General features: G+C 41.9%; 1 protein-coding gene across 1 annotated transcript in view; it reads left to right on the plus strand.

The window, feature by feature from the left end:
• The window catches only part of LOC145355575 (serum paraoxonase/arylesterase 2-like), a 44651-nt gene that overhangs the window by 10740 nt on the left and 20882 nt on the right, over window positions 1-13029 (plus strand). The window contains exons 3-5 of the mRNA XM_080207829.1: window positions 6249-6304; window positions 7656-7821; window positions 8408-8534. Of these exons, the coding sequence (XP_080063955.1) occupies window positions 6249-6304; window positions 7656-7821; window positions 8408-8534 (349 nt within the window). The remainder of the gene's footprint in view (window positions 1-6248; window positions 6305-7655; window positions 7822-8407; window positions 8535-13029) is intronic.

Here is a 13029-nt window from a genome sequence, read left to right on the forward strand (position 1 = left end):
ACAATTGGAGCTTTGCATAAACATAAAACATTCCAAACACTTAAACTGTCTTATCAACTTGCCTTCTCACCTTATAAAGATTTATGAATTTGTATTCCTTGCTCCATTTGCTCTTGAATCCTCAAAGTCATATTATTTAAATGGCCTCTCCATGTTTTTCCTCTTTTTCACTTCATATTATCCACATTAGATTGAATCTGCTTGATGTCGCCTCATTTCAGCAGTCCTCATGAAGTCTGTTACAATGTTCTTCCCTATTTACTATATTGCCGGTTCTGTATCAATCAGTATTGGCTGTTGGACATTTTCTGAAAACAACATCTCTGCCAGATGTCTCTTAATATTCTGCTTCAATTGGTCTTGCAGCTTGGTTCTATGTAAATTGCAGGATTCGTGAACTATGGATGACAAAGGAAATTGTAAGCTCAGTCAAAGGGAAAAAGGAAGCATACAATAAGTCTAGGCATTTGAATACTGACAAAGCCCTTGAGCAGTATAGAGAAATTAGGAAGGAACTTAAACATGGAATTAAGAGGGCTAAAAGGCGCCATGAATGTCTTTAGCAAACAGTCAAGGAGAATCCCCAGGCGTTATATGCATATATTAGGAGCAAGAGGAAACAAGAGGAGTAGTAGACCGACTCAAGGGACAATAGAGGGAAGCTATGCATGGAACCACAAGAAGTGGTGAAATCCTTAATGAGTCCTTTGTATTGGTATTCACCGAGAAGGACATGACGGATGTTGAGGTCAGGGATAGGTGTGTGAATGCTCTGGAGAATGTCAATATATCAAAGGAGGGACTTGTCTACCTTAATCCTAAATTAAGATAGACAAGTCCCCAGGGTTGAATGGGATCTATTTCAGATTACAGTCGGAGGCAAGGGGAGAAATAGCTGGGGCCTTAACAGGTATCTTCACATCCTCTTTGACCACTGGCAAGGTTCCAGAGGACTGGAGAATAGCCAATGTTGTTCCCTTGTATAAGAAAGGAAGCAGGGATAATCCAGGAAATGATAGGCTGGTGAGCCTGACGTCTGTGGTGGGGAAGATTTTGGAGAAGATACTAAGGAACAGGATATATGCACATTTGGAAGAAAATGAACTAGTTAGTGACAGGCAGCATCATTTTGTATGGGAAAGGTCATGTGAGTTCTTTGAATAGATGACAAGGAAAATTGATGAGGGAAGGGCCATGGATATAGTTTATACGGACTTCTTAAGGCATTTAACTAAGTCCCACATGGCAGACTGGTACATAAATTAAAATCACATGGGTTTCTGGGAGGGCTGGCTAGGTGGATACAGAGCTAGCTTGATTATAGAAGACAGCAAGTACAAAGAACAGCACAGCACAGGAAACAGGCCCTTCGGCCCTACAAGCCCACGCCGCCCATTTTAACACTCAGTGAGTGCCTTATTCAAGTCTTTCGTCGATTGTCGACGTTTTTGTCTACCTCTAGTGGAACTCCACAATAAAGGGGGTGCAAATTTAGGGAATTATATGTGCACCAGATTAAGAGAGATCCAATTCAGGGACAATTTATTGACACCAATCAGCCTAAAAAGCACGTTTTTGGGATGTGGGAGGAAACTGGAGCACTCGGAGAAAACCCACGCAAGCACGGGGAGAATATGCAAACTCCCACAGACATTGATTCAAGCCGGAGATCCGACCCGGGTCCCTGTAACTGTGGAGCAAACAGTGATAGTCACTGAGCTGTCGTGTTGCCCATCAATTGATCCAGTTTATGCGTACACTAACGACGTGAAGCATTAGGCAACTCTCGAAGCAACATTGAAGAGCAACCCTCACATGACCTACCGCGTGTATGCCACTTGTTGGCCAACAAGGTGGACCAAATTGCCTGTGGATGTAAAAGGAGACATCAATAAACATAAATAGACATACAACAAGCTATACAGACATTAATGGAAGATCCCCAATAGCTCCAACGTAAGTGACAAAGTGAGCCTTAAAATTTGTTGGACGACTGATAAGAATCTATTAATTCCCAGGAACGTCCTGAGGCCTTGATCTTCAACTAGAACATTATTTTGTATCCCTCCATCTCCAGTCTACTCATGTGCCTATCCAGGTAAGTCTTAAGCAACCCTAGCGTGTCTGCCTCCACCACCCTACATGGCAGTGCATTCCAGGCCCCCGCAACCCTCTGTGTGAAAAACATCCCTCTGACATCTGAGTTATACCTCGCCCCTCTCACCTTGAGCCTGTGACCCCTCATGATCTTTGCCTCCAACCTGGGAAAAAGCTTCCCACTGTTCACTCTATCTACACCCTTCATAATATTATACACCTCTATTAGGTCTCCCCTCATTTTCCGTCTTTTCAGGGAGAACAACCCCAGTTTGCCCAATCTCTCCTCATAGCTAAGACCAGGCAACATCCTGGTAAACCTCCTCTGCACTCTCTCCAAGGCCTTCATGTCCTTCCGGTAGTGCAGTGACCAGAACTGGACGCAGTACTCTAAATGTGGTCTAACCAACGTTCTATACAACTGCAACATCAGATTCCAGCTTTTATACTCTATACCCTTTCTTATAAAGGCAAGCATACCATATGCCTTCTTCACCACCTTCTCCACCTGTGCTGCCACCTTCAAGGACTTGTGAACTTGCACACCTAGGTCCCTCTGTGTTTCTATACTCTTAACGGTCCTACTATTTATTGTATAACTCCCCCCTACATTATTTCTTCCAAAATGCATCACCTCGCATTTATCTGGATTAAATTCCATCTGCCATTTCTCCACCCAATTTACCAGCCTATCTATAACATGCTGTATTATCCGACACTGTTCATCTCTATCAGCAAGTCCAGCCATCTTCGTGTCATCTGCAAACTTGCTGATCACACCAATTACTCCCACTTCCAAATCACTTATATATATTACAAATAGCAGAGGTCCCAGTACGGAGCCCTGCAGAACACCACTAGTCACAGACCTCCAGCTAGAAAAAGACCCTTCCACTGCTACCCTCTGACTCCTGTGACCAAGCCAGTTCTCAACCCATCTAGCCACCTGTCCTTGTATCCCTTGAGCCTCAACCTTTTTCACCAACCTGCCATGAGGGACTTTGTCAAACGCCTTACTGAAATCCATATAGATGACATCCACGGACCTTCCTTCGTCAACCATTTTTGTCACCTCCTCAAAAAATTCCACCAGATTTGTAAGGCACGACCTCCCTCTTACAAAACCATGCTGTCTGTCACTGGTGAGATTGTTCCGTTCTAAATGCGTATACATTCTATCTCTAAGAATCCTGTCTAACAACTTCCCTACGATGGACGTCAAGCTCACCGGCCTATAATTACCTGGATTATCCCTGCTACCCTTTTTAAACAACGGTACCACATTCGCTATCCTCCAATCCTCTGGGAACTCACCTGTGTCCAAAGAAGAGACAAAGATTTCTGTCAGAGGCCCAACAATTTCATCTCCTGTCTCCCTGAGCAGTCTAGGATAAATGCCATCAGGCCCCGGGGATTTGTCAGTTTTAACGTTCCCTAAAAAACCTAACACTTCCTCCCTTGTAATGGAAATTTTCTCCAACGGGTCATCACCTCCCTCTAAGACACTCCCAGACAACAAGTCCCTCTCCTTTGTGAATACTGATGCAAAGTATTCATTCAGGATCTCCCCTATTCCCTTGGGCTCTAAACAAAATTCCCCTCCTTTGTCCCTGAGAGGTCCGATTTTTTTCTCTAACAACTCTTTTGTTCCTAACATGAATAAAATGCCTTTGGATTATCCTTAATCTTGTCTGCCAAGACCATTTCGTGACCTCTTTTTGCCCTTCTAACTCCCCGTTTGAGTTCTCTCCTACTCTCTCTATATTCCTCCAGAGCTCTCTCCATTCTCAGTTGCCTGGACCTAATGTATGCCTCTCTTTTCTTTGTGATCAAGTCCTCAATATCCCTGGTTCTGGTTATCCACGGCTCTCGAATCCTTCCTTTCCCATCCTTCCTTTTTACGGGCACCTATCTGTCCTGCAGATGTCTCTTAAAAGACTCCCACATACCAGACGTGGACTTACCCTCGAACATCCTCTCCCAATTTATGGCCACCGATTCCTGTCTAATCCAGCTATAGCTAGCCTTCCCCCAATTTAGCACCATACCCTTAGGGCAACACTCATCCTTTTCCATCAGTATCCTAAAGCAAACAGAATTGTGGTCACTATTTGCCACATGTTCCCCTACTGAAACCTTGACAACCTGACCAGGCTCATTTCCCAGAACTATGTCCAGTATAGCCCCCTTTCTAGTCGGGCTAACTACATACTGCTCCAAAGAACCTTCCAGTATGCATTTTACAAATTCCTCCCCATCCAGACCCCCAGCCCTAAGCACCTTCCAATCCACACCAGGAAAATTAAAGTCTCCCACTACAACCCTATTTTTTCTGCACCTATCCAGAATTTCCTTATGTATCTGTTCTTACACTTCCCGCGGGCTATTGGGTGGCCTATAGTATACCCCTAACATAGTGATTGCACCCTTCCTGTTCCTGAGCTCCACCTACAGCGACTCATCACATGACTCCTCTAAATTGTCCACCCTCTGCACTGCTGTAATATGCTCCCTAACTAATATCGCTGCTCCCCCGCCTCTTTTAGCCCCTCCTCTGTCTCGCCTAAAACACTTATACCCTGGAATATTCAGCTGCCAGTCCTGTCCTACTTTTAACCAAGTCTCTGTCACCGCAACCACATTCAAATTCCGTGTAAGCATTAAGGCCTTAAGTTCATCTGTCTTACCCATTACGCTCCTCGCATTGAAGTGGACGCACTCCAGACCTCCAGGCCCAGTCAGGTCCTCCTTCTCCAGAATACTCCTCTTCTTATCTAACCTTATCCTGACAACCAATTCGTCCTCAGCCTCAATGCCTACTGAGCTATTGTTTTGATCCCCACCCCCCCGCCACATTAGTTTAAACCCTGCCAAAACACTCCAGTTAAACTCCCAGCCAGGATATTTGTACTCTTCCCATTTAGGTTTACCCCATCCTTCCTATACAGATAGGTGCCTTCCTCTCATGAAGACTTCCCAATGATCTACAAATATGAAACCCTCCTTCTTGCACCAATCTTTTAGCCACGTAGTAGCGGTGGAAAGGTGTTTTTCAGAATGGAGATCTGTAGCTAGTGGTGTTCCGCAGGGATCAGTGCTGGGACCTCTGTTGTTTGTAGCATATATAAATGATCAGGAGGAAAATTTAGGTATTTTGATTAGTTAGTTTGTGGATGATACAAAGATTGGCAGAGTTGCTAATAGTGTCAAAGATTGTCAGAGGACACAACAGGATATTGATAGATTGGAGACTTGGGCACAAAATGGAAAATGGAGTTTAATCCAGACAAATGTGAGGTGATGCATTTTGGAGGATCAAATTTAGGTATGCATTATACTGTAAATGGCAAAACCCTTAGGATCATTAACATACAGAGAGATCCGGGCATGAGGTCCATAGTTCCCTAAATGTGGCAACGTAGATAGGCAAGGTGATTAAGAAAGCATATGGCATGCTTGCCTTCATCAGCTGGGGCATTGAATACAAGAATTGGGTAATCATATTGTAGCTAAAACATTGGTTAGGCTCCATTTGGAGTATTGCACACAGCTTTGGTCAGCGCATTATCAGGAGGATGTGGAAACTTTGGAGAGAGTACAAAGAACATTGCCTGGTCTTGAGAGTGTTGACTATGAGGAGAGACTGAATGAACTAATAAACTAGGATTGTTTTCACTGAAAGACGGAGGCTGAGGGGAGATTTGATAGAGGTGTACAAAATTATGAGAGGCATAGACAGGTGGATAGTCAGAGGCATTTTCCCAGGGTGGAAGTGTCAATTACAAAGGTGCACAGGTTCAAGGTTAGAGTTTAAGGGGAAGGATTTTCATACAGGGTGGTGGGTATCTGGAACGTGCTGCCAGAGGATATGGTGGAAGTGGCGCATTAGCAATAGCTAAGAGGCATCTGGATAAGTACATGAATAGGGAGGAAATGGAGGGATATGGACTAAGTAAGGGCAGAAGGTTTTTTTTAGTTAGGGTATCATGATCAGCACAGGCTTGAAGGGCTGAAGGGCCTGTTCCTGTGCTGCACTTTTCTTTGTTCTTTTGTTAATTGTCCTTTTATGATTATAGCGAGCACGTAAAACTTCTGAACTTATGATGTGTCATCTCATTGCCTGATTTAAAACAAATATTACCCTATTCCAGAGTATGGGTCTGAAGACATTAACATTCTCCCTGGAGGATTGGCCCTTGTCAGCTCTGTAAGTCTGTATTTATTTAATAAATTGTGATTTTCTTTTCTAAAATCAGAAGGAAATAAATATTTTAAGCTAAACAGGAGGGTCTGTTTAATGGTAGCATGTTTACCTTTCATAGGTTTTGTCAGGAAAACAAGCAATAATTGTGCAAATGCCCTGTAATATAATACGGATCTTATTTTGAATGACTATACAATGCTATCCATTCACTTGATAAAAATGATGTATTTAAATCTCTAAAGTGATACCATTTTACTCTTCAACACCCAGAAATAGTATTGTTTTAAAATAAATTTCTAATTTAAATAGCTAATTAGAATTGTAATTTGACATTTGTGTGAGAGTGTTGAGAATTATCCACTCAGTATGTGGTAATTTTAAGCCCCATGCAGGTTCTGCGAGAAAGATATTCATTTAGCATTTTCTTATACCTTAAAACCTCCCTTTGAAAAGCCAATTGCATGAATTCTGCTTCCAATGCTAGTAAATAAAAAATGTTCCTGAATTACCCTGTTAATGATTTTGATTAAAGTGTTGAATGTGTGCTCTTAGTGTATCGATTCTGACAAATGGAAATAGTTACCTCCAGTTTGCGTTATCAAAATGACTTATTTTGAACATGTATATACTTCAGTCTCTTAACTTGAAGCAGGATTTCTCTCTTTTAACATATAGTAACCAATACTTAATTTTCTCATTTAAAAGTTTGGCAAACATTTTCAGCTAAATTTAAAATTTCTTGGGTTTGCGGTAAGTTTTAAGTTAAATTTTGGAATTCAATTGGAAATGTTACATGGATCAGCTGATAGCATAGTTAGATCTGTATACCAACATTAGTGTTCCCCCTGAGCTACAGCCATGCTCTAACTTGATGTCAATGCACAGGGTTGTCCCTTTTAAAGTTACTGCACGTGTGACCAGACAGATTTAAAAGAGCATCTCGTTTAAATGCCTGTGCATGCCAAAAAAGAAAAGAGGGTGCATTGATCACCATATTATGTTTTAACAAAACTTTGACTTTAGTTTCCATTGGTTGATCAGCATTTCCATTATACTGTTTCAGCACCAAGTTATTGGTATCTGTGTTTGTGCAAAATGAAAAAACAAATTTGCAAGAATAACTGTGAACAATAATTATAATTTAAAATTCTGAAAAGTAAAGATCATTATATATCTAGATGTTTAAGTTCCATTGAACATGCTCCATCATCGGTATGTTTTGTCTGTATAGCGCGCAAGAAGCAATACTGTACCCCAATACATGTAACAATAATAATTCAAATCAATTATTTCTATCACTATGAGATAAAATCTCTTTTGTCTGTTCCCTATTGTTTGTACCTTTGCATTTTAGGGGTTGAAGTTTGGGTCACTGCCTAACTCTGACAGTGATCGTCCAGGACAGATTCTCCTTCTGGATCTAAATAAACCGGTCTTGTCAGCTGTTGAACTGAGAATCAGTCATGGGTTTGACATGGAATCCTTTAATCCACATGGGCTGAGTACATTTATAAATGAAGGTAAGTGTCAAGAGAGTAACTATTTACTTGGGAGAACTTTGAATCAGAGAAATACTATTAATCGGTAAGCTGAAAGTGGGAAAGACCTTGGATAGTTTACTAATTAACATCCGATTCATGTTGAAATTTTCCAGTTGGTTGGCAATAGGAACATGGGCAGCACAGTAACACAGTGGTTAGCACTGCTGCCTCACAGTGTCAGGGACCCGGGTTCGATTCCCAGCTTGGGTCACTGTCTGTGTGGAGCTTGTCTGCGTGGATTTCCTCTGGGTACTCTGGTTTCTACCCACAGTCCAAAGATGTGTGGGTTAGGTGGATTGGCTATGCTAACTTGCCCCTTAGTGTCAGGGGGACTAACTAGGGCTTATGGGGTTATGGGAAAAGGGCCTGGGTGAGATTGTGGCCGGTGCCGACTTGATGGCTAAATGGCCTCCTCCTGCACTGTAGGATTCTATGATTATTATAAATTATGAATATTTTAATTCTTGTAAACACTCAAATTCTGTCAATATATTTAATGTCTATAGGATCATTCAACAGTGTTCATAGCTTTACATGGGTTCACTAACACTTTATTTGTTTCCAGATGGTGCTGTGTATGTTTTTGTTGTGAATCATCCGCAGAAAATCACCACTGTGGAGATTTTTAAGTTTGAAGAGGACCAAAATAGTCTAAGTCATTTAAAAACCATCAAACATGAACTTTTACACAGGTACAGCATGAGAAACTGCAGATGCTTGCTGCTGATTGACAGGCAATTTGATGTGAAGAGAAATTTTAAAAAGATGGTTGAATGAAAAAAATAGTTTCCACAGAAAGACCTGACCATATCCAACAGTGGTAGAAATGCAGCATGTATCATCAGTGTTTTGAAGTAGATGCAGATTTTTTAAATTTGAAGGTAGTGGGTATATAGTTCTGTTGTTCAAGCTGCCTCCTATTCCATTGCTCTTTCTAGTTTCATGTTATCTACAAATTTGACCACTCTGCATTAAATTCTGAATCCAGGTTGTTTCATTTAAAGAGAAACCGTAGTGCCCCACTCCATAATTGCTCCTCACACTGACATGGCACCTAATGAGTGTTTGCATATTAAATTACCAATTTTCAGGGGTTTATCCTGAATAGCCCAAGCTTTGAGTTTAATGATTAGCCAGTTGTATGTAAGATTATCGAGAACTTTTTGGTAGTGCAGGTAAACTGTCCCCATCCCACAATCCATCTGAATTATCTTAAAATTAGGAGGTTAGTGAGGTAATATCTTGGCTTTCTGAATCTACACTGACTGCTGTTTAACAAAGTTAAAGTTCATTTATTAGTCACAAATTAACACTAGTGAAATTACTGTGAAATTCCCTAGTCGCCACACTCCAGCGTCTGTTCAAGTCAATGCACCTAACTAGCACGTCTTTCAGACTGTGGGAGGAAATCGGAGCACTCAGAGCAAACCCACACAGACGCAGGGAGGATGTGCAAACTCCACATAGACAATGAACCAAGCTGGGAATCAAACCTGGGTTCCTGGCGCTTCAAGGCCGCAGTGCTAACCACTGTGCCACCCTATTGTTATTGTTTTGAAATAGTCACGTTTACTCCCAAAAATCAACTCCAGGATTTTACGGAACGGAAATAGATAAATTGTCTGTAGTTCCCTGTCTCTTTATCACATTTTTTGAATATGGATACCTCCATTAGTCTATTTCCAATCTTTTGGTATTTCCCTAAATGATGGTCAGTGCTTCAGAGACAACCTCCTTAGTTCCTAATAATGCCAGGGCAACTCAGCTGCTGATTTCATTACAGCATTGGTCCGAATGCGGACTGAAGATCTGAACCAAGGTGATGTGAGAGTGACTGCCCTTGACGTCAAAGCACACGTATGTCATGAATACTCTCCACTTATCTGAATGACTGCAGATCCCACAGCACTCAAGAAGCTTACTGAATCCATCCAGGACAAAGCAGCCCACTTGATCAGAACCCCTTCCGCTACGTTAAACATTCACTCCAGAGTACACACTGCTGTCACTGTGCATATCTACAAAATGCACAGGAACTCAAGAAAGCTCCTTTGACAGCATCTTCCAAAACCCCTACCACCCAGGAGGACCAAGGCAGCAGATGCATGGGGATCCCATCACCTGCAAGTTCCTTTCAAAGCCACATACCTTTCTGACTGGGAACTAAATCGCCATTCCTTCACTGTCACTGGGTCAGAATCCTTGAATTTCTTTCCTAATAGCACTGTGGTGTATCTGCATCAGGTGGATTGCAGTAGTTCAAGGACATGGCTTACCACCACTCAAGGACAGTTAGAGATTGGTTGTAAATGGTGGCCTAGCCAACAATGTCCACATCCTGAGGAAGAATAAACAAAATTACTATTTTATACTTGTTCTCAATTTCAAGCATGCTTGTAATTTTAATATTCTCCGGCTGGTGTACTGAGTTCTTCTGCTATAATGCTTAGTTACAACTGCTGTGCATTTTATATTCTTTCTTGACCTACTTAATCACCTGTTAATTTCTAACTGAATTTGTGATTAAAGCTGTGCAGAGATGTGAAGCAGGACTTACATGGAATGGATGGGTTGAGGCCTGACCCAATTTGTTGATACAAATACTTTATTTGATGAAATTCAAAAGGGTGAATTTTCATTTTGATTTTCTGGTGGCACTTTCAGCAGAAGAATCCATTGTTCATAGAGTCATTATGGCACAAATGGAGGCCATTTGATCCATCAGTTCCATGCCGACTCTGTGGAGCAATTCAATCTGTCCGATTTTCTTGTTGTATTGTCCAAGCCCTGCAAGTTTATTTTCCTTCACACCCCATTCAATTTCCTTTTGAAATCAAAGATCTTCACCTCTCTGCTAGATAATGACTCTCATATCATTACCACTCACTGTTTATTTGAAGTTCTTCCTCACATCCAACTTACTTTTGTGCCCCCTAGTCCTTGTGACATCAATTAAAGGGAACAACTTTCCTTGTTTACCCTTATCTAAAAGCTAGCACGTGGGGACATAGCTTTAAATTAAGGGGTGGTAGTTATAGGACGGATGTCAGAGGTAGGTTCTTTACCCAGAGGGTGGTGGGGGAATGGAATGCCCTGCCTGCTGCAGTTGTAGATGCGCCTAGTTTGGGGGCGTTTAAGAGGTCCGTGGATAGGTTTATGGATGGAAAGGGATTGGTTTAGGTTAGAGGGTCATTGCTTTTCTCTTAATTGGTCGGCGCAACATCATGGGCCGAAGGGCCTGTTCTGCACTGTAATGTTCTATGTTAAACCTGTAGACCCCTTTCAAAACTCCCCTCAATCTCCTTGGCAAGGAGAACAATCTCTACTTCGCTGACCTAACCTTGTCACTAAATTCTCTCAGCTCAGGAACCATTTTGGTAAATCTCCTTTCCACCCTCTCAAGGACCCTCACATCTTTCCTAAAGTGTAGTGACCAGAACTGAACGTAATTCCCTAGTTGTGGCCTAACCACTGCTTTGGTATAACTTCCCTGCTTTTATACTTGATGCCTGCATCTATGAAGCCCAAAATTCTTTCTGCTTTTCTAATCATGCCGTCATCATGGTAGGAACGATGGCAATCATATTCACAGCATATGATTGGTGCCAGTCTCCAGCTTTTGGCAATAGTTCCCCACAGTTATTAAGTCTAAGAGAGGAAAGGGCTGATGCAGGCTGATGCCAGCAGTGGGATGTTATTAATAAGCTAAACAGCACACATTATCTCCTAGTCTACTGTAATTTAGTGGAGATTGAGATTAAACAGAAGTTACATGGCTTTTTTGCTCTTCTGGAAGGCAAGCCAACAAACCCGTGCCAGAGGCCTTCTGAGAAGGGAGCCCTGATTATCAGGCACCTTGCTCACCTTTGGCCTGGAGTCTCTTGGTGATCCTGGACCTCTGGTGAGTGCATTGCTGACAGCAGTCACCACTCCAAGTAGCACTGATGGTAATGGTGAGTTGTTGGCCACTGGCCAGGAATTTGAGCACCACTTCAACCAGCAGGACCCTGGATTTGGGGTGATGGGCCGATGTGGGCCATTTAATTGCCTGAAAGGCCTTCCCTGCCCGATTCTCCAATTGATGGACAAGGCTCCTCTTAGGTTCACTAATTCCAGCCGATTAAGTCAACATTGTCTCTCCATTTCTACAAAATATATTAGTCAAGCATTATCTACCACTTACAATCTGTGCCTTAATTAACTCAAACCTCTGCAAGTCTTTGTCATTTTCCTTTCCCCAGTAACATTTCTAAAACCTTGTCTGTCAGATGTTAAACTAATTGGCCAATAGTTGCTAGGACTGTCCCTCTACCCTTTCTTGAATAAGGGTGGCACATTTGCCACTCTCCAATCTCTATCACCTCCCCCATTTATAAGGAAGTTTGGAAGATTATGGCAAACCCTTCGTTTAGCTCCACCTCTACTTCCTTTAGCAACCTGGGATACAAGTTGGACCAGGTCTTACCCAGTCAGCTTTTCCAATATATTCTGCCCATCCATTACCTCCACCATCTTCACTTCTATTGATAAACAGAAATACAAAACGCTGGTTAAATATTCTAGCCGTGCCCTAATCATATACCCCCCCACTGCTTACTATTTACATACTGCTCAAAGATTTTTGGATTTGCTTTTATGTTAATTATCATTCTGTTCTCATACTTGCTCTCTCTGCCAGTCTTATTTTTTGTCTTCGCTTCCAACTCAACATATTGTATATGACCTGGTTCTTGCTTGAAAAGTTCATCTGACATGCATCATACAACCTCTTTACTTTTTTCTTGATTCATCATAATCTCTAGGAGACTGGATTTTGTTTTCCCTCCCTTTAACTCTTAGGCTGTAACTGAAGCATTTCCTTAAAAGATCACTCATTGTCCCATTCCAGTTTATTCTGTCAGTTTCTGGTTCCATTGTACCCGAGTGAGATTCTTTCTCATCCCATTGAATCTTGCACCTAACTGTTCAATGTTCCAAGACCTTTTCAAAGTACAGGGTGAAAGAGAACATTGGCCCTGTCAATGCAGGAAATCTGATCTCAGAGTTGTGACCAGAGGTTACAATTAGATATGAATGACCAAAGTAAGCATACTAGCAGCCACAACAGGGACTGTGCTCGAGATTAACATCAACAGAAATACATACACAAGATTAGTGGCAGAATGGACCAGGGTGAAGATTCCAGGT

The sequence above is a fragment of the Carcharhinus amblyrhynchos genome, chromosome 2 (assembly GCF_965287045.1).
Source record: "Carcharhinus amblyrhynchos chromosome 2, sCarAmb.v2.hapA, whole genome shotgun sequence".
NCBI lineage: Eukaryota > Metazoa > Chordata > Chondrichthyes > Carcharhiniformes > Carcharhinidae > Carcharhinus > Carcharhinus amblyrhynchos.